Raw genomic sequence first — 25555 nt, 5'->3', positions numbered from 1 at the left:
TTGACTATTAATTCCTTTGCCTCTGTGAGAATGTGACGCTTCAGCTTCCTCCTGCAGTTTGTTCTTTTAATGTGGGTGATGCCATTCATCTTGGGACTTCACTTTCTGTGCAGGTGGAGGCTGCTCAGATCCATTGTAGCAGGCTTTCACAGCAGAAGGGAGCGTGTCCCTCTCAGTGGTGTTGCAGGCAGGGCCTTTATCCTCACAGGGAGTTGGCAGCAGGACATGGTAACTGATACCAGGCAGGGAACGGGTCCAGCCTACTCTTTCTGCACCCCAGCTTCCTGGTTCAACCGTTTCAAACAGTAGAATAAAAGCAGCAGCGTTACCCTGAAGATGAGGGAGATGGCTCTGCCCTACAAAGCAGTGCTAATTGAGTGGAAGTGCTGAGATGTGTGGTTTTTCTTAATTGCCATGGACTGGAACTCTCTGGCCAAATTGCTCTGGTACAGCAATTAAAAATCAGCTGTTCCATGAGCACTGGAAAGAATGAAGCCAAAATTTCTGCAACAGCGGCCCTTGGACCCCTGCTCCATCATCCCCCTCCAAAATAGCCTCAAGCAGCTCGGTTCTGCCTTTCTGCTGGCAGAAGCATTAGATTTGTTCTCCTTTTATCCAGCTGCTGATCTCCACCCACCCTCTTGCCTCCCAAACCTGCAGAGAATGCAACTGTCTCTCAAGATTGTTACTCTTCCAAATGGGTCTGAAAGTGGCTTCAGAGGATCAAAAGCAGTGGGAGAGACAGGCAGGACAGGTGATTGTGCCTCTCACACCTTCATTTTTAATTTGATTTCCTCGAGTTTCTGGGGTTTTTGCACGGGCTGAACCAGTCAGGTAAGCAGCTGGGAGCGATTACCACACTAATAAACTGTCATAGCAAACTAGCTGTGTGTGACTTCTTTTTGATAGCTGGTGACAGAAGTTGGCTAAGCACCTCCTCTCAAGCAGGTGCTGGTTTGATGCTGTTTGGTTCACATCACCCCAAGTGTGTTTGTGCCCACAGGGCAGTGGTTGCTAAACAAATGATCACCCAGTGTTGAACAGGAGAGGTTGTAGACAAGTAATGGATTTCCTCTGTAGCGCATCCCTGTTCGGAAGGTGTCCTGAAAACCTGGATCTTAGCAATCCAGTGTCCTTGGAACAAACTGTATAGTGGCTTCTATGCAATGGCAAAAAGAACAGCAGGAACCTGGGATATGCTCCAATCTTGCCAAAACTGTGTCCCATTTAACTCGGTTCTGATACCTCTGGATCTAGACATCATTTAAATACCAGCTTTCCTAAATGTGACTCGCTGTTGTCTAGCCTGGCATTCCCTGAGGGAAAGCAACTGTGAGGACACAAGCTGATGCCTGACTTGAAGGTGCTTCCCAAGTCTGGTTCTCCTTATCAGCCACTAACAGCCCCCTTCCCATGTGCTCCTTGTGAGCTTAGTTCTGTATTTTAGCTTCCCCTGTAGCTCCTTTATCCAAACCTGGGGTTATCATTTATCATCTTTGGTCGGCTGCAGCTTCTTCCTACCTTTGAAAAAAGAACCATACATCTTTCAGGCAGCTTGAGCACATTGATTTGTCACACAGACCTGGGTGTAGGTCTGTCAGCTTTGGCAGGAGTTGGGGAGAGCGGACTCTGTACTCTAAACCTGGATACCTATTCCTGGCAAGTCTCTTCAGAAAGAAAATAGCCCAGTGAAGTCAGTTAATATGCAGCAAAAGGCTACAGGGGAAAAAAAAATGGAGAATCTTTCCCAGTAAAAAATCACAGCCTGTACTCTGTCTTCCATGCTAATAACTCTGCCTCAGCTTCACCAGACAGTAACAGTTCCTAGATCTTGTGGGTGTCTGCCATGTTCTTCCCTGTAAGAAGCCACTCTTCACCCATGGCTCTTCAGGGCCAGGAGGTGCACTGGGGTAATGTGGAACTCGTGGCTTAGTTGGACAGCAGCTCTGTCAAACAATGCACAAGGGCTGGGTATGGGCTATAATTTCCCTGGTGACAGCACCAATTTGGGTCACCAGGACATCTGTATACCAGCTTTTAGAGAAGGTGGAGCTTTATGTTTATCTATATCTGACCCCACTATCAAGTTTGGTTGATGTTGGCCAACAAGTTATCGAGCAGCAGGGCTGATGACCTACGTGGTTGTGTAAGACTTGTTGCATTAGGAAGGCTGGTTAACAGATACCCTGCTGCTATTTCTGCTGACAATGATGACTGGGTTTCGTGCAGTCCCTACACCACTACAAAAGGCTCAGCAAGCTAACGATCCACAGCACGCAAGATGAACATCACTCTCTGCTGGTAGCTTTATGTTCTTACTGATTCCTTGCCACAGTACTGTTCCTTGGTGCAGCTTATGTAGTGATATTACTTGGTAGTTATCCAAGCATATGTCATTCTTCAATGTATAGACACCGATTTTCCAGTAGAGAGGCTGACCAGTGCACAGCAAGATTAAACCTGACATTGGGCCTCCCTCTGTGTTTTGTGTCCTGGCAGACCTTTCTCCACTCCCAGGGCAGGATCCAAAAGCAGTGATCAAAAACTGAGAACAGCCCAAGTCCCACCTCCATTAACCTCAACTCCTCAGCAGATGAGTCATCCAAACACTTGATCAGATCTATTCCTTGTGTCCTTTTTCAAGCCAGCTTCTGCTTTTGGCAAATATAATGGCAATGAAACAGAGTGCTAGACGTGCTGCAGGGAAATTCAAACAAACGAATACAAACCCGTTTCTGTGTCTAAAAATGCACAGATAGAAACTCATTATTAAGAGAGCAATGTCTGTTCATAGCAATAGCAGTGAGAAAGGCAGATCCTCAAGCCACCTGAGGAGCAACTAAGCTTCTCTAGGAAGCTTTGGGGAAATGAGAAATCTAAGTGAACCAAGACAAACATCAGTGAAATGTCATCAAGTTTAAAGTAGCTGGACCTGACTTTAGCAGCTGGTAGTAGCTAAATCTCATTTCAAATTGGCTGGTTCCAAGTAAAACTGTGTGAAGGCAGCTCGGGAGCATAAAGAATTCTGCCTCCAAGCCAATTAAATCTGGAGTACAGCGTAAGGAGAAGGATGACATGGCAGTCATTTCGAGAAAGCAGAAGCACAGTGCTATTGGCATGCTTTCCACTAGTACCTGAAATAGGGTTTCAGTAGCAAAATAAGTACTTCTGGTTTCAGATGAAGAAAGTGTTATCTTTTAACAGCTTCGACAAAGAACATTGAACTCCAAAGTGACCAAGTGGGCTGGGCTCTGTACTCTCTACTATGCGAACACCTGACAATGTCAATAGACAAACTTCACTTCTTTAGTTCTAAGAAAAAAAAAAGGAATTCTTAAAGCTCTTGCTTACAAAACCACCAGACACCACCAGAAACTATGTGAAGGAGCAATTCCTTTTACCCATACAACCACAAGCCATTAGCAGTCTGTTTTGGCTTGGAACAGATACATGGGTTAAATGTCTGCAGAGGTGCGTAGATGCAGTTCAGAGACAGCAATCACTAACCCCCCCAGTGCTTTCATACACCTGGAACTGGATTAATTCAAGGCAAAATTATTGCACTCACCTTAGACTGCCTTTAAATTCAGTGGCAAGAAACATATTCTGGAAGCAATACAGCACTTACGTAGGCTAACCGCTCACCAAAGCCACTTCTACCCTCCTCCAATGCCTCCCCTCTGACACAGGGGTGCCCATGCTGCACACCCCACTGGTAACTACTGTTAAATGCCTAGAGCCTGTAAGGCTAGCCCAGGTCCTGAACCACAGAATGGTTTGGGCTGGAAGGGAACTTAAAGATCATCAAGTTCCACCCCCCCCTGCCATGGACAGGGACACCTCTTGCTAGACCAGGCTGCTCAAGGCCCCATCCAACCCACCCTTGAACATCTCCAGGGAGGGAGAGCCACCAGCACCCTGGGCAACCTGTGCCAGGGCCTCACCACTCTCATAGTGAAGAATTTTTTCCTAATATCCAATCTAAATCTAACCCCTTCAATTTAAAACCACCCTCCCTCGTCCTGTCACTCCACACCCTTCTGGAGAGTCCCTCCCCAGCATTCCTGTAGCCCCTTCAGGTACTGAAAGGCCACTGTGAGATCAGCCTGGAGCCTTCTCTTCAAGCTGAACAAGCCCAGCCTGTCTTCACAGCAGAGGTGCTCCAGCCCTCTCATCACCTTCATGGCCCTCCTCTGACTCGCTCCAACAGCTCCACGTCCTTCTTGTGCTGGGGACCCCAGAACTGGACGCAGGACTCGAGATGGGGTCTCATGAGAGTGGAGTAGAGGGGCAGCATCACCTCCCTTGGCCTGCTGCCCTCCTTTTCACAGAGCCACAGAATCGCAGGGGCTGGAAGGGACCTCGGGAGATCATCGGGTCCAGCCCCGCTGCCAAAGCAGCTCCCCAGCTCATACTGCACTGACAGGCTGCAGCCCGGGACGTGGTTGGCCCTCGGGGCTGCGAGGGCACGTTGCCGGCTCACGCCGAGCACCCAGCCCTCCATCACCCCCCAGCCCTCCATCACCCCCCAGCCTCCGTCCCCCGCGGGGCCGCTCCCTGCCACACCGCCCCCCAGCCTGACGCCCTCGCAGCTCTCTGCCGCACGTCACGGGGATAAGACGCACGGCAGCGGGCAGAAAGACCCCCCCCCAACCCGCCCCTTCCCAAACACCCGGCGCGGCGGGCGGAGGTGCCGGGGCGGCAGCGGCCCAGGGCGAGCCCGCGGCTGCGGCCGGCGGCGGGACCGAGCCCCCCCACCCGGGGGCCGGGGCGGGACGCGCCGCCGCGAGGGACGCTGCCCCCGGCCCCGCCCCCGGCCCCGCCCCTTGCTCTCGCGAGACTCCTCCCACCGCCCTGGCAGGGCCGCCCGCCGCGCGGAGCGCACGGGTCACGTGACGGCGGGCGGGCCCGGTGACGTCAGAGGTCATATGACCAGCCGGGGCCGTCGGCAGGTCTCCCGAGTGCGGTACGACGCCGCCGCCGCCCCTCGCCGCTCGCGCCCCTTCTCCGCGCTCCCGCCGGGGCCGCCTCGCCTTGCCCCCCCTCCCCCGCCCTCGCCATGGCTCGCGCGCAGGGCGCGCGGGGGCTGCTCGCGGCGGCCGCCCTGCTCGGTAAGAAGGGGGGGGGGGGCGGGGGACCGCGGCCTGTAGCGCCGGGGGAGCTGGGGGGGGGGGTCACCGCGGCCGGGGGCGGTCCGGGGGACGGCGGCGCTGGACGCGGCACCTGCCGTAACTGGAAACCCGCCCGCCGGGCCCCACCTGCCGTTGCCATTCCGGGGCGGTGACTCTGACCCGGGGGGTCTCGGAGCTCCTGGCGGCGGCACCTAGCTGGGCCGCGGCGGAGGGGGGGTGTGTGTGGGGGAGGGTTGCAGGGCCGCCCGTGGGGGTCCCCGGCAGCAGCGCCTGACTGCCGGGAGGCGCCGGGCCCTTTGGCGGGGTCACCCCTTCCCTTCCCTTCCCTTCCCTTCCCTTCCCTTCCCTGCACAGGGGCCCTGCGGCTCTCGGGACCCCTTGTCAGCTGCGGGGGGTGCCAGGGGCAGGACGGGGGGGAAGGCGGCCGCTGGGCGGGGGGAGCCGTGTAGCGCCCGGGACCGCTCCTCTGAGCGCCCGCGCTGAATCCGGGGACAGCGCTCCGGGAGGAACCTCAGCATGCGCCTTCACCGCTGACGGAGGCGGGAGCTGCCGGCGTCACGGTTGGGGAGCGTGCGGCTCTCTTTCGGCAGGGCCCGCCATGCCTTGAGCACAATCGGGAACGTCGCTGGGATAGAGAGGTCGCGGTGCCTGGATGAGAAGGCCGGTCAGGGCAGGGAGGCTGCAGGGTGAGGAGGCACGTCATGTTTCTTACTGATAACCGCCTCGAGTGAGGCTTCTCGCCGCAAAAACCGCATCGTGCGCCACTATCGAGTTTCTGACATGTGGGTTTGGCAGCGAACTCCTCCAGCAGCCAGCAAAATACTTCTGTTGAGCGTGGCTATTTGCCCTAGTTTCGGAGATGGTGACAGCTTTTGAAGCTCTCTTAACTCTTCTCTGGTGGTAAATACCTTTGTCGTTGTTGTTGACAGTACTTTGGTTTCGCTGAGCCTGGAAGACGTCACTCGCCGGGGCCCCTGAGCAGCTCAGTTACCCAGCTCTTGCCAGCCAGTCCCGCCAGTGCAGTGACTTACAGTGCTGCTCGCAGATTTGCCTTTGGATTGGCAGCTTCAGTGGCATTGGACTGGTGTTTTGGTGGGAATTCTTTGTCTGGCTTCTTGTATCTCATCACGGCTTCAGCGGAGAGCTTGTCTTCTAATCAGCCTGCGTAGTTTGTAAGTGGTACTGGAGATGATGTTTTCAGTGACTCTGGTAGCCTTCCTCTGCTTGATTAGCAGCTGCAAAGCTAACTCGGTGTGATTAGCTTTGTTGTTCTCTGACATGTCAGATGTGTTAGGTTGCTGCAGCTGGGGCAACAGGCTGGCTTATTTTACCAGAGTGACTATTTACCGACAACCAGGGCTTTGTACCAGCTCTGGTTGCTGGGCGCTTCCATGTAACTTTATCCTGTGGCCTTTGTGGTGCAAGTAGAGACCCTCTTCAGTGCGCACGTAGCCTTCGCCATCTTCTGCTAGTGTGTGGGGCTTGGGCAGTAGTGAGTGGCGAAGAGTCAGAAGATAGTGAGGAGATATGAGCTCACTTCTTTAACTTCTGAAGCTTGTTTGCAGCCTTCTAGTCATCTGTCTGAACGCTGCTGAGGATAAGGTAACGATCGCCGAAGGATTAGCATGGGTGGGTCAGCTGTGAAAGCTTGTTTGGCAATACCTTGACTTCAGGACAAAAGAAATATTCCCCCCCTCCTCCAGAATACCTTACCACACCTGGATGTTTCAGGTTTCCACTCATGCTGAGCAGCAAACACCAAGCTGAATATTTCATACGTCAGCATGAAGTGCTTTGCGATGGATTTCCTCACGAATATCAAATGCACACATGGAACGAAAGAAAGATTTAGGTTCATACAATTAATACAGGGAAAAGGGGGCTATGGGAAATGAAATACCTCCCCTCAAACTTAGCTGTTGCTTTTTGAAGTATAAGGGGAGGTGGTGCTTGTCCGCTGTGGAGTGCGGTGGGAGAGTTGAGCTGCGTGTCGAGCCTGATGGAGCTGCTTGTGCTCTTTGAATCCTAGAGTGCATGTAAGTCTTCTCCTGTACCGAAACAGAGACACAACAAAGAAAGCATTTCTGAAAGTCAAAGTTGAGAGTTAGACATGGATTCGGTGAGGAAATAACGAAGCGTCTGAGATTTGAGGAAGGAAGAATGAGTTTGAAAAGGTAGCGTGATGCCATTTCAGGATTACTGACACACAATCCACGTGTTTCTATTGCACAACTCCAGTCCAAAGGGGAATTTCAAGCCTCGCTACCAGTGCAGGGATAGTGGAGAGAAACTTGGATAATAAATTCCAACCAGTGAGTAACTTGGTGGTATATTGTTTTCCTCAGTGTCGGCATTGCAATAGAGGCCAAATACGAAGTGGTTTTGGGGAAATGTGACCGCTTTACCACTGCGTGGCTTTGGAAACGTGGTTTTACCAAATGCCACCCTTTACATAGTGTTTGCTTGTTGACACAGTCTCTATGGATTTGAATCTGTGTGCTGCTCCCAAGCCTGTTGTCATGTGATATGTTGTTCAGTTTTGACTTGAGCAGCTCTTCTGACTTGTAACTTCTTGCTTGCCCAGTGAGAACTCCGCAGGCTCCCTAACACGCCACTATTGACATACCCTCCTGAGGTTCCTGTTCAGGCTGACTTAGGAGTTTCACTATTGGTGTAACCCACTTCTAGATTGTTCTGTCGTGAACTGGATCATTTCTAATCAGTAGCAGAGATAAACTGAAGAATTACCTCTAGGTACAGAGGAACCCTACTCAAAGAAAAGATGGCTGTTATATTGAGAAGTACCATTGTCTCTGCTAAGCCGTTCTGTGCCTTAAAGATAATGTATTTCTAGTGCTAAGAAGGCACGTCTCACCTTTGCTGGTTGCAGTTTAACTGTAACAGCTTGTCATTTCTCCCCAGTCAGACACAGTTATTTAGAAACTCCCTGAGAAAGCCTGGTGCCCTGATGGCTTTCTTGGTATTTGTTCTCTTAAGCTCAGCAGGAGACCCTTTTTGGGCATGTGCATGACAGTATTTACAGCAGCTACTTGACCACTTAATTCTAAATTATAGGCCTGCTACTTTTAAAATGTATCTTATGCTTTGATAAATCCCTGTCCTTTGTGCACCTGACTTTGAGGAGGACTGGTATCCCTTTCAGTCTAAGCCTAGCAGTTTCCTAACCTTCTCTGTTGCTTGACAGTGCCACTGGCTGTCCCTATGACCTTTTCTACTGCAATTCAAAGTGGTGAGAGTGTTAGTAGCACCCTGGCAGCAGAGAACAGGGGATTTCAAATGTGGGTCAGCCCTGTGCAGTGGGTGCTTGCGTGGCTGTCTCCTCTCCAGTGCTCGGCCTTTGAGCACAGTGGTCCGTGCTTAGTACATTTAGTTTTCTTGCATTAAACTGCAGTGGCACACAAACAGGAGGGGAATCAACTTTTTCAAAGGGTGGACAATGGCAGGACAAGGGGAATGGATTGAAGCTAAAGGAGGGAAGGTTTAGATTAGATATTGGGGGAAATTTTTTACAGAGAGAGTGGTGAGGTGCTGGAACAGGCTGCCCAGAGAGGTGGTGGATGCCCCATCCCTGGAGGTGTTCAGGGCCAGGTTGGATGGGGCCCTGGGCAGCCTTGTGTAGATCCAGGCCTGCAGGTTGGTGGCCCTGCCTGTGGCAGGGGGGTTGGAGCTCTATGATCCTTGGGGTCCCTTCCAACCCAGACCATTCTATGATTTCTTTACAAGACAGAGTTTGGCCTGAGTGATAAGGGAAGACTGGTGTGTCTTTACTCTCCTTGACAGGCGTGAGATCTACTCTCTTCTCAGCAGGTCTGGACGTGTGATTTGCTTGGGCAGTTGGTTTACTACCTTTTTCCAATATCATCTCCTCAGGGGTTGGATTTCTCTTTAAAATTGTCATCACAGAGCTCCTTCTCCCAGAACGCTGGTTGGGGCTGCCAGTTGCCCTGAAGGATGTGGGCCAGTTGTGTGGTGTGATGCAGCGGCAGTAACCAGAGCAAGTGCAAAATGAACTTGTGTGGACGCTGAAAAAGGCCTGGCCACAGGAGTTCAGACCTCATGGTGGACTCCTGTAATCAGCTGCGGTAGAGCTATCCCAGGGCTTCCTTCCTGTAGATAGGAAACCATAAAGAAGCTTCATGTGACTACGCTTGGTGCAGTTGTGCAATTCTCTGGCCAAATGGCAAGTGTACAGCTTCAGAGCAGCCTTTCCTTTATGGGGCTTTTGTACTTTTGTAAATTTGTTGACAAAGGCAGAGGTTATTCATCTGCAAACTGGATTTGAGAAACAGAATATTTGCCCTCTGAGTGGAAACCAGCAGTATCATGATCTGAGACCGCGTGAATTTGTCCCTGTTAGTTGGCAAGGATGCATCTTCTGGGGCTGGGTCAGAAACTTGATACAGTCAGGTGCTGCAGCTGCACAAGTGAAGCTGACTCTCTTCTCCCCTCTATCCTTGAATTGAGCTCTGTTCCCCCTTTCCCCCACTGTGTTAGTGTTGAGGTGTGTGCAGCAGCACTTGCAGTGAGTCTGGCCTTGTCTTTTCCTGCCAAGCTTCCCAGGCAGCCAGAGTTCAGTCTTCTGAGTTCACTGCTGGTGGGTAAGTATAAATTATAACTCTGTGAAGACCATCTCACCTCATGGAAAGTGGTTCATACATCAAGTCTGTCAAGGGATTTTCCTGCTTCCATCTGTTTCCCAGAAATGTTAGGGTTGGCAAGTAGTGTGACTTTTCCAAAAAAAAAAAAACAATTTTAATTTTTTTTTGATTTTGCTTTTTCTGTACTGTCCCAAGGTAGTATAAATCCTGGATCATAAGCAAGTGATCTTGCCTTGGCTTTCAGAGAAAGGACTAGTACCAGGTGTCCCCCTGGGAGTGGTTCTTACATTAGAAGACAAGTGATTAGAGTGTAACTCCTCAGGGTTTTTTTCACTCTTTTCTCTGGCATAGACTTAAGGAGTCTAAAGTGGTGACTGAGGACACCGCTTTGTTCACAAAAGGGCGCTGAGATGAGAGGATCCTTCTGAAGCATCTGACTAATTTACTGGGCACTTCTCATATACAATGGGAAATAAGCTTGCTCTAGATAAGAACCTTATCTCCTTGGATTAATGCCAGTAGATAGCCTGTGTCTGCCCTAAGAACTCAAAGAACATCTGGGCAAAGGTGTGGAGCAACACAGCAGCGCTGTAGCGCCAGTACGGAGTGATGGTGTAGTCCTGGCCTCTCTTACCAAGCATCCCTGCCCTTCAGAGTGCTGCTGTGCAGTAATTGTGGTCTAGGCTGTAGCTGGGCAGAGTCTTTGATGTGTGTGACCAGGTTGTGGGTGTGATACACAGAACCAGTGTCATGGCGCTTGTGGGGAGCGATGAGCTGGGCTACATGGCAACTGTGGGTTTCCTGCTCAATGCTGTAACTGCAGACAGCCCCATCCAGTAGATACCTGTATCACTTACACTGCTGGTGATGTGGAATATGTGTCCAGGTGGATCTGGGTGGCTTGCTGTCCTTTCTTCTAGCAGGGAGGCAGAGTAAAGAGCTTTTTATTTGTGCAGGAAATGTGAAGATAGTAACAAAACCTAAATTATATCAAAGCAGCTTTTATGTTTGAGGTCCTTACTGGTCCATGTTTGTAATAAAAAGTGGAGACAAAGTAAATCATTAACTACAGTAACTGAAGTCCTCTTTGCAAGCAGACAGTGCAAACAATTGCTGTTAATACACGCTTGCTTTTTTAGAGCACAGCAACCATTAATCTTTCTCCCTTAGTAGGTTTGCATTATATGGGAGAGTAACCCAAGGGTAGCTGTGCTTGGCTAGCAGGGTTTCAATTATGGAAAGGTTGAAGCTTGAAAGCATCTTTGTGTGGTCAGGAAATGGGGAATCCTGCCATTCTAAGAGCCATATTCAAAAGGGCTCAGATTTAGAGTGAACGTGCCAGATTTTGTGAACTTTGTAGTTTTCCGTTTAAAACAAACAACTTTTTGAAGTAGATTTTTTTTAGGACAAATTGTAGCATAACCACAAGTCTTAGTTTTGATAGACTTGTTTATTATATCTCAGAGGATTAATACACTCTGCTTCATTTTTTTTTTGATAGGTGTATGTTAGGTAAGGATGGACATTGGATTTAATTCAAGAACCATACCTGGCTTTGCTTCAACAGTTTTTCTCCAGTCTTTCCTTGCATGAAACTATCGTTTCAGAAATGGGTTATAAAGGGAGAGATCATTTTAGGATTTTCAACTGAAAATATGTAGCTAGAATAAACATGTAAGCAGCCCTTTTTTTTTTTTTTGAACCTGTTGGAATACAAACAAAATACCTGAATGAAGTGAAATTTCTTTGATGCTAGTACTCTTTTGATGATTCCTCTACTAGATACCCATCACATTTCCAACCAAACTAATAAGGAACTTTACAAAGCTTACCTTTTGCTGTTGAGAAGTCAAGGAGTGGTTCAGCTGCACAAATCTGAAGTACTGCACTTGCTCTACCACAGATACTTTTCAAGTAGGGTGCGGCGCTTTGTTAAGAGCATTTAAAGCCTGAAGTTAAGAAACTGGAGGCTGTATCTGGTGTTATGTTAAATGGCAAAGAGCGGTACTGTTAGGAGAAGTACAAGTGATATTCTCCACTCGCCGTGATAGAATTGAGCAAGACTTTATGTAACTTAATTAGAAATATTCCCAGGACAGATTGGTTCAACATGGGTTTGCTTTGCTGTATTCTTGACATTTTGACTGCAGGCTCTTGCTATTTGTGGGGCTGGTGATGATTCATGCATTAATCACTGCTCCATGCTGCAAAACGACTTCACAAACTCAACAGCTGCTTCTCTGCCAAACCCAGTGAGCTGTTCCCCTGCCTTCAGCTGGCTGGAGGGAAGAGTAGGCAGGACCTCCTTTCCTTCAGCGCCTTGACTTGCTCTTCAGTGGCTTTTCCTGCTAATTTTTCTTTTCCCCTACGTCCCTTCTGTTTCGCTCTCATCTGCACTCCCCCGGGAGCACGGGGGCAGATGATGCAGCAGCACCAGCAGTGCTCTGCGATCGCCACCCTTGTGCCTGTCAGCTTATTCACAGTGAAACGTCCCTCTGGCCACTGCGTGGGGACAGCTCAGTGTCTCGTGCTTGGTGCATCTGTCTCGTCGCTGACGCTGCAAATCCAGCAGCTGCTTGAAGGTTCTTAAAGAATGGGGGGTTTAGGGTGTTTGTTTCGGGCTGAGGAAATGAGGATTCGTGCCATGGCATGAACTTAACCTTGCTAAGTCCAGTAGTTATGCAGGTGGTATTTTTCTTTTACTGTTTGTTAATACCCCTTGTTCTCTGTGACTTAAATCAGCTGAGGGTGATTTGTCAGCTCTTCCTTCCCAGAGTCAGTCTGCCATTTGGTGCTTTCTGGTACCTCTGCATTGTCTTTTGTTTTCTGAATCATCTGAAATGGGCAGGTCTGTCACATTTTCCTTCAGGTCAGCACATTTTAATTGCTTTTCAGTCATTCCCCTCCATTTCTTTTTTAAAACTGATTCTTTTTTTCCTTCTGCTTCTTTTATTCTTTTACTGACTATTACTTGTTTATTTTTTTAGCTCTAAAATTGCCAAGCTTAATAGCTATCAAACAAGGGAGCCAGCAGGCACGCTGAAGGTTTGAATTCTAGCATGTTTTCCATTGGCAGTGTCAGTTCAGGTAGCCATGGGCTCTTATTCCCTGACTCCGTGCTGTGCTGGAAATTTTCAAGAAAGTATAAGCAGCTTGCTCTTGAGAGAACAAGTGCTTGGGTAAAATGTAAACAAGTTGCAGATGTAAATTTTTAATTGAAGATGACTTTGCAAACTGAAGCTTCCATGTGGAGGAGCATCAATGATTTCCAGCGCTGGATTGAAGTGCAATAAGCAACATTTCCTTTGTGAATATGTGCTCCTTAGTGAATGTTGAGCTGGACATAAAGTCAAAGGTAGGACAGTTTTGCTTTGAATTAATCAGTTTTCCACACTATCCACTCTTAAGTGGCTTCTTGCTTCTGTCTGCCTGTGGTTTCAAGTCTAGACTCTTTAAACAACATGTGAATTCCAGCCCAAGTTTTGTCCCCCTTTGGCGCTGCGGGAGGTTGTGTTACTGCTAAGCCAAAGGCACAGGGAAAAACGTGTGCTGGGTGCTGGTGAAGTTGTTTGTTGTTTCCAGTCTGTTCCTGTAACAGAAGTGCCCTCAACCCAAATCCAGCTGACACAAGGCCAATTTTTTTCCTGATAATTCTCTGAATTATTATCTTAGTGCAATTGTGTGCGTTTTGTAATGAAAAGTTTTAAAATTGAGAATTTGCTTTCTGATGGCTTCTTGGAGGGGGAAGCCAGCTAATGGATAATCCCTCAGCTGGATCTTTTTGCTGTATCAGCACTTGAATGGATTAGCATGTTTGACTCTTTAATGCTTATTTGCTTGAGATAGTGGTGTATGTCTTGCAGCTGCTGGGTTTTTTTTTTTTTCAGGTTTTCTGCAAGACTGAGGTGGTTGAGAATGCAAGCTGAGAAAAGTGCTAGCATGGAAGTGTTGGGGGCTTTTTGCAGTGAGGTGTGAGTCGTGACAGACTGAGGATTGGGAAAATAGAATGCTCTATGAGGCAGAGCTTCAGATACAGCAGCGTTGTGCAATTAGCCCTTACTGCAAACGAAATACAGGGTAACCAGATTTCTGGCTGTGGCCACCCTGCTGCAGCACATCCCCGGGGGGAAGCGAAGCTCCGTTGCTGTCAGAAGGGGTGATCCCCTGCTGCTCTCGCCACGTGTTCTTACCCTTTCAAGTCAGTGCTAGGGTGGTCTCTCAGACTAGTGCGCTGGGGCTAGAGGGAGCACGAGTGGGGGTGGGGGGAAGCTGCGGTTTTGTCAGCAGCTCAGCCTGGGGTGAGCTTAAACTGGTCAGGAAAACATAACCTCTGCCGAGGTCCTGGCCCCCAGTCTCCTCTCGAGTGCAGAGAGCACGATGACAGTGAAGAGAAGTCCTCCAGGCAAGCGTGGCACGCTCCATCATGCTATTTTTGGCAGTCCCTCCAAAACATCTGCAGTCAGTCCGAGCTCTGTAAATGCTGCATTCAGCGCACGTACAGCCGAGTGCCCTGGTACAGCGGGAGTGAAGGCTGCGGGGGGAGGCTGAGCGCCACAGGCCTGGGGGGGGGGTCACACATGCTGCGCTGATTCTGGCAGCTATTGCAAAATAGTTGCTGTGTGGGGCAAAGAGGGAGTAGCTGCCTTGAACAGTGTGACTGGTGTGTGTGTTGCAAGTTCTTACCCTCCCAGTGCCCTCGTGTTAACAGCTCTGGTTTGGGTGGCTTTGTCTTGTTACAAGTTTGGTCCTCTGTGTGTGAGTGATGTTGAAGCTAGTACACAGACCATTAATGCCTAGGTTTCCAGACTTGACTACTGTTCAGGATATACACCTAAAATGTATAGTTGTATTTATCTAATTGGGGATCAAAAAAAAAAAAAAACAACCAACTTGGGTGGCACCAAGTTAACCACTTGTTGTTCTTGCCAGGGTTTTTACAGGCTGCCTCTTCGTTTGAGGTGAAAGATTCAAGTGGTAAGGTCTGCATAATTGCTGATCTGACAGTGGCCTTCTCAGTGGAATACAAAAGCAATGGGCATAAAGAGGTAAGGGGGTTCTCTCACTGCTTGGCTTTAACTTGTGTTTGTAAAATGAATGGTATTTCTGCCCTCACACAGTATTTAAACTTTGAAGAAATATCTAAGCATGAAAAAACTGCTTCAGCAAAGGCTTCCAGTTGTGTATCATCAACTTTTCCTTATTACTGATGTTTCTTCTAATTAAATGGTGTTAAGGCTGCCTGCAACCACCACAGACAATACATGTGTGAAATTACGTCTGTGACTGAAGTTCTGCCCAGTCCTGTTAGTAGCTGAAATGGCTTTTATTGGAACTGTAAAGTCAGAAATGTTAGAAGTCATCTTTTGGTGAACTTGGTCGTACTCAACATGGACTAAATCTGTCCTGAAATTGCTGTTGGCACATAGCTCTTGAGTTGCCCTGATACCTGTGATCTTCTCAGACTGAAAGCTAGAGGTTTGCTATCCACGGGAGAGTGCAGTGCTTACAAGTTGTTCCATATTAGCAGGAAAGCCTGTTAATGGAAAATTAAGACTTCTATTTCTAAATACTCTCTTTTTCAGTTTACTTTTTTTTTCTCCTCTGTACTGCTGAACAGGAATTGTGGATTGTTTGTAATCTCATTGGAGTTGTGTGTTTTGAGGCACTCCTATGGATTTGTTTTTTTTTTCCTAGCCAGCAGTGTCATGTGAGATCAAAAAAAACCTGAGTGCTCTGCCAGTGGTGCACTTGCTGTGTGTGATTTGAGCAGAGTGTTGTATTGCAGAGGCTGTTTTTTTCAGTGGTTTGAAATCCTCCTGATAGTGATATGCAAGCTTGCATTCAGAGGTGGCTGCTTTCCTGATGTGCTTTTGGCTGTTTCCTCCTGTAAGCAGGAAGTTCATGACTTTCCAGTAAATGCTGTGTGGGTCTTCAGGCACCAAGTTACTTCTCAATACACAGTAAACTCAGAGTACTGTAGTCACGTTATGTCAGCTGCACCACTTGCTTTTGCTCTTAGTCACTGTACTACAAGAAGCAAAGCTTAAGTTCTCCCAGTTTTTTGCGTGTCCAGTGTGCCAGATGTGATTCTCCAGGTACAGAAGTACCTGTAGATTCTTAATGCTTATTTTTAGGGTTTTTTTTTTGAGGGGTGCTGTGAGTATCTGCTATTTTGTGCTCAGATTTCAGAGAACGATATTAGAAATCCAAGTGGCAGTGACAATGCTACTCGCTATGTATACAGGTATACAAGTAGACATCTGACAGCATGTATGAATGTCAGCTGTCAAACTGTTTTGTAGCAGTTTCACAGGATATTTAGAAAGAAGGAAAGCTGTTGCATCATAACATTTACATGTGTTTTCTTTTCTACCCCACAGTTAGTGCACTTTGCTCTCCCACAAAACACTACAGTAGAGCCAGAGAGCTCCTGTGGTAAAGGTAACGCATCTCACCCGGTTCTGCTGTTGGGTTTTGGAGCAGGACACTCGTTAAACCTGAGCTTCTCAGAATCTGCAGACAAGTACCAAGTTGAAGAGCTAGTTTTCCACTACAACCTGTCAGATGCGACTTTATTCCCCAATTCAACTGCAGGTAAAAGGCAAGCTTCCTGTTCCCATCGCGCAGCCCTCCCAGGTGCAGCACCAGGCGCCGTCACGCACTAACGCTACGTCCTCTTTTGGCAGGACACGTGAAAACAGCAGCACAGAAAACCAGTATTCAGGCATACATGGGCACGAGGTACAGGTGCATCAGCTCCCAGCACATCAGGATGAGGAGCGTGAATGTCACTCTGAGCAACGTTACTCTGGAAGCCTACCTCACCAACGGCACCTTCAGCGCCAACAGTGGGTACCGCGCAGCAGGAGCCCTGCGGGGGCGAGCTGGCCCTACAGCTCCCTGGTAGCAGCACCTCTTGGAGGGAACGGAGCTGCTGCGGGTTCTCTCTGCAGGGCTGTTGGCACCACGACTAGAAGATGCACTCTGTTCCCCTGGGTTTGGTGCACGTGTTGGGGAGTGTCCCTCCTGCTCCTGTTTCTGGGTGTAAACAGGGTGCTGCTGTAGGTCAGCTGGGCACGTGGCCAAAGTCCTAGTTATTAAGTACTGCTTAAACCTCTGAGCACTGTGCCTCTGTCAAAGGGGTTAGAGCTAGTTACTGTGTGTTCTGGGGAGAATTAGTGATGTAATGGAATGGCAGACAACAGAGCTGGTCTGTAGGGAGCAGGTGTGTACATCTTCTGCAGGAGGCCTGAGGTAAGCTGGAACAGAGATGTTCTTTGGCTGGCTCGATCGCAAAACGACTTTTCATCCTGACTGCTTCCACTGAAAAACATTTTGGCATTTCACTGCTATCATGATTGGAAGACAGACTGCTTCTTAGTGTGTTCCTGCCTCTTGCTTTTGTGGCAGCGCTCTGGTTTACATGGCTCCTGATGTTGGATCACCTGTGGTATCTTAGTGATAGAGCTTTGCCTTGCAAGCCTGATCTTCTCTGGGAGGCACAGAACTTTCCCTTAGGCATTTATGCACCTGAATGAATCTTAAAAGCCAAGGCAGACAGTGCTGGCATGTGATGGGTGCATCAAACAAGTGCCTTCTACAGGAGCACCTACACCTTGTCCCTGGAAAAAATACCTTTCCTGATGTGTAACGACACTGGGGTTGCCTTCTGTAACACCAGCCTCACGTGGCTGGCTCAGGTTTCAGTATCTCTCATTCTCTTGATCAGTCTTTTCCATTCAGCGAGCTGCTTTGCAGCACAGATGTGCACCTGTGTTTGTAATTTAAAAAAAAAAGAATCCAAAGAACCTGATTTCTGTTACTCCAGTCTTGAGACCTGTCTCATTTCTTAAAATGGTCTCTTGATCCAGTTGTTAGACTGGATAAGTAGGGTAAGCAATCAGTTAGTAGCAGGTTTGAGCATAAGACATGATATTGGAAAAGCTGGGTTTGAACTTCTCTACAATTTGAGTAAAATCTCCCTGCTGTCTAATAACTTTTAACACCACCTCTTACCTCTTCTTATATAGCCCTTGGGTTAAAAAAAATAAAAATCAATATTGCATTTTTTGGAGGGCTGGGGGCTGTGTGTCCCTTGTGCAACAGAGTTTGTTGGCATCTGCTTTCTTTTCTATTCCTAATTGCTCCTCTTCTTTAGATTAATATAAGCTTTAATTTGCAAGGATCACTTCACAGAATTGTAGGGGTTGGAAGGAACCTCGAGGTCATAGAGTCCAACCCCCAAACTTCCCTAGAGCTGCTTTCCTCCATCCTGTGGTATCACTCCCTTGAAACTACTGATCCTCAGGAAAAATACACATGATTTCTTGTGATCCTGGGGTAGATGCTATTGGTCTGAGCTCAAGCTTTTTGAGGGGGTGTTTTTTGTTTCCCTATTCTTGTTATCCATACTGCCATGCTCAGAATTTTCTTTAAATTACCATCATCCCTAAGTTTTTATTAGTGCTTTGGGATTGCACCCAGATATTTTTTTCTATTCCTGCAGTGCAATCAGTTTATCCCTTTCTCTTCTTTAATTCTTACCTATGTGGTTAAAGAATTCTCGTTTCTTTTTTTAATCTTGACCCTGAAGTCACCTTGTTCTGCAGGAAATTATTGATAAACTTCAGATCTGGAATTCTCTGTCAACTCTTTTTTTTTTTTCCCCTCCCTACTCTTTTTTTTTTATTCCCTGCAGCTCCTTCATTAGTGGATATTTGAGGGGAAGAGGAGTCAGTTTTCAGTGAATCTGTGTGTCACCAGTAATAGTAACTTTGGCCAGCCTACCCAGACCTTAGTGACTGAGGTTATGGCAGAAGCAAAGGAGGCTTTATCTGTTGGTAGTCTTCTCAGCTGCCTTCTTAGAATTGTCAGAAAGACATAAGAATTCATCTCATCTCCACATCTGCCTTGAAGAGTTACTAAGAGCTGTGCTGTAGGCAGTTCAGTAAAAATACTGTATCAAAGCTTCACCTAGGACAAACTTCCACTTGAAATGATCTGGTGGTTTTCATCTCTGCTAACTTGAGTAAGGGTGTATGTGTTGGGGTCTTGCAGGTGGAGGGAAGCTCTCCATTGAAGTATACTGAGTTAAAACTGCAGTTTGGTTTTATTTCTTAGGAAATTAACACTTTTTTGGGACCTGACCAGTATCTGTTAAGCCTACAAAAGACAGGGTCGCTCCTCCATTGATCCAGCTTCCCTCTGCTCTTTGGCTTTTCAGAAATGGAGTTGAAATAGAAAAGTGTGCTATATTGGAATCTGTGTGACTTCAGAAGATGTGACTAGAGCTCCTCTTTTTGAGCCATGATCAAAAGTTAAGTTGCTGTTCAAGTTCAGAGACAGGTTTTTTGATACCTGGCGTCTGGAAGACGCGTATGGATTAAACTAGAAGTCAGCCCTTTGAGTCAGAATGGATGGCTGCTGCAGTTGCTGTTGTCCTTATAAAGTTGCAAGCTGTTGTCCCAGACACATGCAGATGACCTTGGCTTGAAACATGGAAGCCTCCACTACAGTAATGTCTTTGCTGTGACCTTTGGTTTTGGCTTAGATGTTCAGTGCAGGAACCTTCTTGGCTCCCGGATCAAGTTAAGTTCTTGCTGCCAGGTGTTTGAGTGCTCTTGTCAAATGACTCAGGGTCACTGTTCCCTCTCTCCTTTTGCCTTGGAAGTTGTTGAACTGGATGGAAAGAGAAGGCAGGCTCAGGCAACTTCCCTCAGCCTCCGAGCCCTGGTGGCAGCTGGCTACTAACGCGGGGCTGAGGGGTGCATGGACCTGAGTGCATGCAGCAGAGCGTTTCCCATCAGAAGCAGCGTCTTAGAACCCCTCTGTTCAGGCCAGAAGAGCCCCAGCACTGCTATGAGGACTTGAGAGGCCCGGTGGTGTTTTAGGGTTACTGTGGGTATTGCCAGAATAATGCCAAGGGGCCCCACGACCTGGTAGTGTAACTGAGGGACGGGAAGGAGAACACCACGTCTCCTGGGAGACCACTTGGAGCAGTGGGCAGGAGAACTGTTCCTCTGCTTCTAGTACATGGGTGCCCAGAGTGATGGGGGGGGGTTGTCATCTCAGCCTTGCTGGGAAGCAACGCTGGCTGTCAGCACAGCAGGATCTTGTTTATCCTGACTTGATGAAGTGAAATGACAGCGGTGAGTAAAAGCAGATGCAGTCCCTGTGAACCTCTGTATGTAACAGCAGAGATGTCATTTCCACATGCCAGGTCTTAAAAGCGTCTCTCACTTGGCAACAAGAGTTTAGGTAATGCTTTACCACTGTGTTTCTCAGGTTTTGTTACCTCCTGCTAGGAAAAGCCTCTTTAAATTGTGCCTTCCTCCCTATGAGGATTGAAGAGGCAGAGCATCTCACAGCTTTGCTTTGTTTGGTAATGACTGCTTTCCTTTCTCCCCAGAGACAGAATGTGCTGAAGATAGGGTCTCCACTACCACTGTAGCTCCTACAACTCCTAAACACGCTACCAGCCGGGTTCCAGTGACTAGTGCAGCGCCGACTGCATCGCCCTCCAATCCCACGGTTGGAAAATACAACGTGACTGGCCCGAACGGAACCTGTGTCCTTGCCTACATGGGGCTGCAGCTTAATATCACCTATACAAAAAAGGATGAAAAGGTATGGCTTTTCTTTCTTCAGAGCCCTCCTTTGGGGAAAACTTGGTAAATCATCACAGGATAACTTTCTTCTCTTAAAATCACGGTTCTTTGTAGCGTTCATCCATGATTGTTGTGTCTGAGTTGCTTAACTTGCACCAGACTACTGATCATTCCTACAGTTCTTTTCTGCTGGAAGTGGTCATTAAAGATGTTTCAGTGCAGTAAGAGTACTAAACTTGTCTGTCAAATCCAGGAGGTGTACATGGCCATTCCCCAGAAGCAGTAAAAATCATCAAGATAGGAGTAGGGGGAATCCTGTTAGCAGAGCTGCCATCTAAACAGGACTTGAAAGTGTTAAATACAGGAGTTTGGCGTGAGGAATCCCAGTGAGAACAGTGAGTGGCAGTCAGGAGGGAAAGTTATCACTGCTGTGAAACTGGAGGGGCTTGTGATTTAGCTAACTCCCAGCGAGCACAGAAGAGGCTTGGGTTTGAGTTGAATGCTGAAGAGCTGCTTAATGGCTGATGTTAACAGCAGAAACGCTCTGTGGTTTATATAAGATCCAGCCCTGGCACCACATTCTTTCCCCTCCATTGCTGATGCACAGCCCAACTTACCAGCCCCATGGAAAGGCCTGTTACCCAGCAGCCAGTAAGGCAGAGCTGCGAGCCAGACCCCAAGGGGACTGCTAAAGGCCCTTGAGAGGAAACAACCAAGGGCTGCCAAACCTTGATGTTCGGAAGAGCTTTGTTATAAGGACCTTTGATCACAAGCTGCTTTTCCCTCTCCTCAGGTGGGTATCTGAGGTTATGAGGGCACGTGCAGGCAAACAGTACAGGGCAGTATAAAGTCATGTACCGTGGGTAAAGCTGAAGCACTTTGCACTGAAGCTGATCACGCTTACAGGCAGCTCCTGTGGTTGTGCCCAAGCAGTGTTTTATGGCCTGTTCCTGCTGGGTGGTGGTGGTTACTAATGTTTTTCCATATGCTGCCAAGACCAGAGCAGCTCAGTGTGGAGAAAGCAGCAGGCTGTTGGCCAGTAAGGGCTGCACAGAGCTTTGTTAGGCCTGCAGAGATGCCCTTTGTTCTTGGTACCAGCCTGGTAACCCAGGTGCAGCTTACACCAGCCTGTAACTTGCACGTATGTCTGCCCAGTTGTCTGTAAAACATGTGTGCAAACACAGCATTGTACGTTTGAGAGCATGAGCTAGCAGTCAACATATGGTGATGTATTAGTCTTCCAGTGTCATAATTGATCCTTTTATCTTGTAGATGGGATTGGATTTGCTGAATTTCATACCACATGATACAACTGCCTCTGGGACATGTGACAATACATCTGCCCTCTTGAATCTGACTTTTGAGGAGACAAGGGTTATCTTCCGCTTCGTGCTGGTAGGAGTCTCTGGGCACCATGTGTGGGGTCTGGGGGGCTTGTGGGAAAACTGACTGGGACATGTCTGAGACAGAAAAGATGTGCAGCCAGGGGAAGGGGAGTGGATAATCCCTTTGTCTTTAATACTAGGGTTTAACACTTGGGAACAGTTGGGAGGAAAGAACATATATGTGCATGTATAGGTTGACATATGTGTTACTTTAAGATACATTGCCTATACTCTAAGGCTTCTCACCGAGACTGGGAAAGGTTCTCTGTAGCAGAGGAAAAGCCTGTGACAAAGGGGCATCTCATCTAATCATACAAGTCCCAACTGGATCAAAGTCCCCATTAATACCCTGTGTAGAGCCCAAAAGCTATGTGGGCCTGTCTTACGGACTCCTGTGATGGTCAGAAATCCCCTTTCCTGCAGCCCTGCCCCAGTGCTGTCGGAGCTGTGTGCCCTTGAGGGCTGAATCCCCTGTGTGTGTTGGCTTTAGGCTGCTTGTAATGCTCACATGGCTGATCAAATGTGATCACTCAGACCTGTTGCTATGAAATGACTCTCTGCATCTCTGTGGGATGCTGAGCTGGTTTTGAAGCTGTATCTGTAGCACAGGTGAGATCATTGCATCAGTCTGGGTAAGGCACAGGTGGGACTATACCTTTAAAGTCAGCACTCTGAGGGGTGACAGCCCCCCTTAGTCTGCTCCTCTTCCCTCCACCACAGTATGTTTCCTGACTGCACGTACTGTCTGTAGCTGTTCTCTCACAAAATGCAGCTGAGCCCAGCTGTGGAGGACCCTTTGAAAAGCCTTTCTCAAACTGCAGAATGGAACTGGAAGGCCAGCAGCTTATGTTGTGCCTCATCACCTTAAATGACAACTACTGGTTGGTTGTTCTTGTTTCTTTTTTTTTTTTTTTAAAGAATGCAAGTAATGAGAAGTTCTTCCTGCAAGGTGTGAACGTGAGCACGACTCTGCCTTCCGAAGCCAAAGGTAGGGGCTACCCTGCCTGCAGTGACCGCAGCGATAAATACTGAGGGTTAGGAGTGTTGGGGGGGGGGGAACACATGGGATTTAAGCTCGACAAGCTGGCAGCTCTTCAGGGCTCTAACAAGACTTTCTCCTCCACAGCTCCCAAGTTTGAAGCGTCGAACAACAGCATGAGCGAGCTGAGAGCCTCGGTGGGGAACTCGTACAAGTGCAGCGCGGAGGAGAATCTCCAGGTCACAGACAAGGCCCACGTCAATATATTTAATGTTCAAGTCCAGGTTTTCAAGATTGATGGAGACAAATTTGGGGCAGGTAAGAGGCTTATGTTTGGGGGAGAGGAACAGACCTAAGATTTGTGAAGTACTCTTTGATATAGACGTCCAATATCTTGTAGCTAAATGTCAGTTTGTGGGTGCTGTGCCCACGTAGTCTCCGTGTGCCATTACAGGTGTTGTGGGGTGTAGTGTGAGAAGTACGTAAAAAGCTTTGCAATACCCAGGACTTGTTGCTTGTGGTCCAGAGAAGAGTCAAGGAAGAGTGGTAACTTCCCTCCTAACTGTGTGCAGGCAGTTAGTAGGAAAGGGATGAAGTTCTGGAAGGTTCCTGACTCTCTTAGGTTGTGCAGTCTCTTCTGGCTGCAGTTAAAGCAACGTGACTAGGGGAGGACTTGTGTGGTTTGATTGATGGTGGTTGTGCTTGTGCACACCAGTAACAGCTCTCAAGAAGGAAACAGTTGTTACACATCTGTGTATTGCACATACAGCTAGTACCAGAAAGATTCCACCCTGAATGATCGTAGTTAGTGGGCTTGGCTTCCTTCTGGCTGTTGCCAAGCTCAGCTAAGGAGTTAACCTGAGCTGGTGTTACCTGTGTGCTGAGAGCAGGAGCTTGAGGTGATGGATACAGCCACCTGGTGTGCGCGAGTGCCTAACATGGGTGTCTGTCTGTCTCTCTCTCCCCAGTGGAAGAATGTCAACTGGATGAAAATAACATGCTGATCCCTATAATCGTTGGTGCAGCCCTGGCTGGTCTTGTTCTAATTGTCTTGATTGCTTACTTGATTGGCAGAAAGAGGAGCCATGCTGGATATCAAACAATTTAATGACTTGCACTAAAACCCAGTGTAGATGAAAAGCAATTGCAAGAAGCTGGGAAAAAAACCAACCCAACCAAACCCACACACTTCCCCTGAGCTAAGATTGATATGTAAGGGAACACCTTTTCTTGCAAATTGCTTCTTCTTAAAGTCTGCTTTTATTAAATGTGAAATCATCTTGCAGCATTTAACTATGCACAAAAATAACTTCTGAAAATTCTGGTGTTTAATTTTGCTAACTAGTTTAAATATTTACCCACCTAGAAACAAGCTACAAGTTTTTTGAGGGTGCTTTCTTGGAATTGGTACGAGGTAATGTCAGCTAAAGATTCCAGAGAGGGATGTTGCTAATTCACACTGACTCAATTTCAGAGCTGTTAACAAAGGGAAAAGGCTCATTGCTCCTACTGCTGCCATCCAGCGGTGACGTTAATTGTACTGATGAGGCGTTTAAAGGAATTTAGTAACAACTGACAAAAGTGAAACTTAAAGTCTAAACCCCACCTTGTCTCTTAGGTGTGTATTTTTTACTAAGCTTTAAACTCGATGCCTGGCATATGCAGGGTGTGAACAACGCAATACTCAAACCTTACAGGAACTCTTTATGATTGGACAACTCCCCTGTTTGATATTTTTGATGCTCTGCTGGCTCGTTAGGAGCTGGTACTTTTTTAAAATGGGTGTTATTTTTATTTACCTTTTTTTTTGTAAAGTGATTTCTGTCTCTTCTGTTGGAAGGTCCAGAGAGATCCTGTTACTGCACACGTGTACAATATAGATCTCAATCTGCTGATTCTCTTGCTTTAAACTTGGCTGGGGGGTTGTACACTTTAAGGATCAGTTCTTATGTATGCATTGCCTGTAACAATGCTAATAAAGACACTTTTTTTCTGTATAACTTTGTGTTGCTGGTCACTCCTAAAACCATTTGACTGCCAGTTGGTAAGTGCTGAAGCCTTGGCTGGGCTCCTTAGTGCAGAGTTAGATTAAAGAAATGTTTCATTTGTCTTTTCTGTGTGGCACAAAGGGGTGTGGGTGTGGGGGGTGTCTTCAGAACAGTCCTGTGGTTTGGACTTCGTGCTTGGAAACAGGCAAAGCTGCTGCCTATCAGTAACCTGAGATCTGGAAAAGATAACTCTTAAATTGCTGGTGTGAGAAACATCAGCATATTGGTCAGTGCTGCCAAGTGTCACTTTTTGATGGTGCTGCTAAGAAATGTGGTAAATGATGCTTTGTAGAATCATGGAATTGTCTTGGTTGGAAGGGACCTGGAAGCTATGGATTTTGCCAGCGGGGGAGAAGTTGGACTTGATGTTCCTTATGGGTCCCTTCCAACTCAGATATTCAGAACCCACCTGGATGTTGTCCTGTGCAGCCTGCTCTAGATGATCTCCAGGGGTCCCCTGCAACCCCTATCACTGATCCTGGGACGCCTCATACCTGCTGCTGTACAAGAAGCAGGGTACTGCTCAGGTCCCCAAGGAAGAGAGGTGCCTGTCTGGTCTGGCACAGGCTGCCTTTACTTGCTACTCCCTCTGAAAAGCTGAAAGAAAGGGAAGCTGTGACAAGGTGAGGCGTTCCGCGGTACCTGTTCCTGCGGGAGCCTGAACCGCCCGAAGCGCTGGCCTGGCTGCAGCCCGCCCTCCCTGCCCCGGCTCGGCCACGAGAGGGCTCCGTAAGGCCACGGAAGCGGGGCGGGCAGTGCCCGGGACCGGGCTGCTGCCTCCCTTT

General features: G+C 48.0%; 1 protein-coding gene across 1 annotated transcript; it reads left to right on the top strand.

Moving 5' to 3' along the window:
* Positions 1–4928: 4928 nt before the first annotated feature.
* Positions 4929–24722, top strand: LAMP1 (lysosomal associated membrane protein 1; the record flags this gene model as incomplete). The annotated part of the gene is given in 12 exon segments (XM_084275175.1): positions 4929–4952; positions 4954–4984; positions 4987–5039; positions 5042–5111; positions 14681–14796; positions 16132–16345; positions 16438–16599; positions 20160–20377; positions 21631–21753; positions 22662–22731; positions 22870–23040; positions 23691–24722. Coding segments are annotated over 12 exon segments (1392 nt in total). The 3' UTR covers positions 23831–24722.
* Positions 24723–25555: the final 833 nt, after the last annotated feature.

This window comes from Gallinula chloropus, assembly GCF_964237585.1.
Source record: "Gallinula chloropus genome assembly, chromosome: 1".
In the NCBI taxonomy this organism is placed as follows: Eukaryota; Metazoa; Chordata; class Aves; order Gruiformes; family Rallidae; genus Gallinula; species Gallinula chloropus.
Note: the sequence above shows the minus strand (reverse complement) of the source record. Positions and strands in the feature narration are given on the sequence as shown.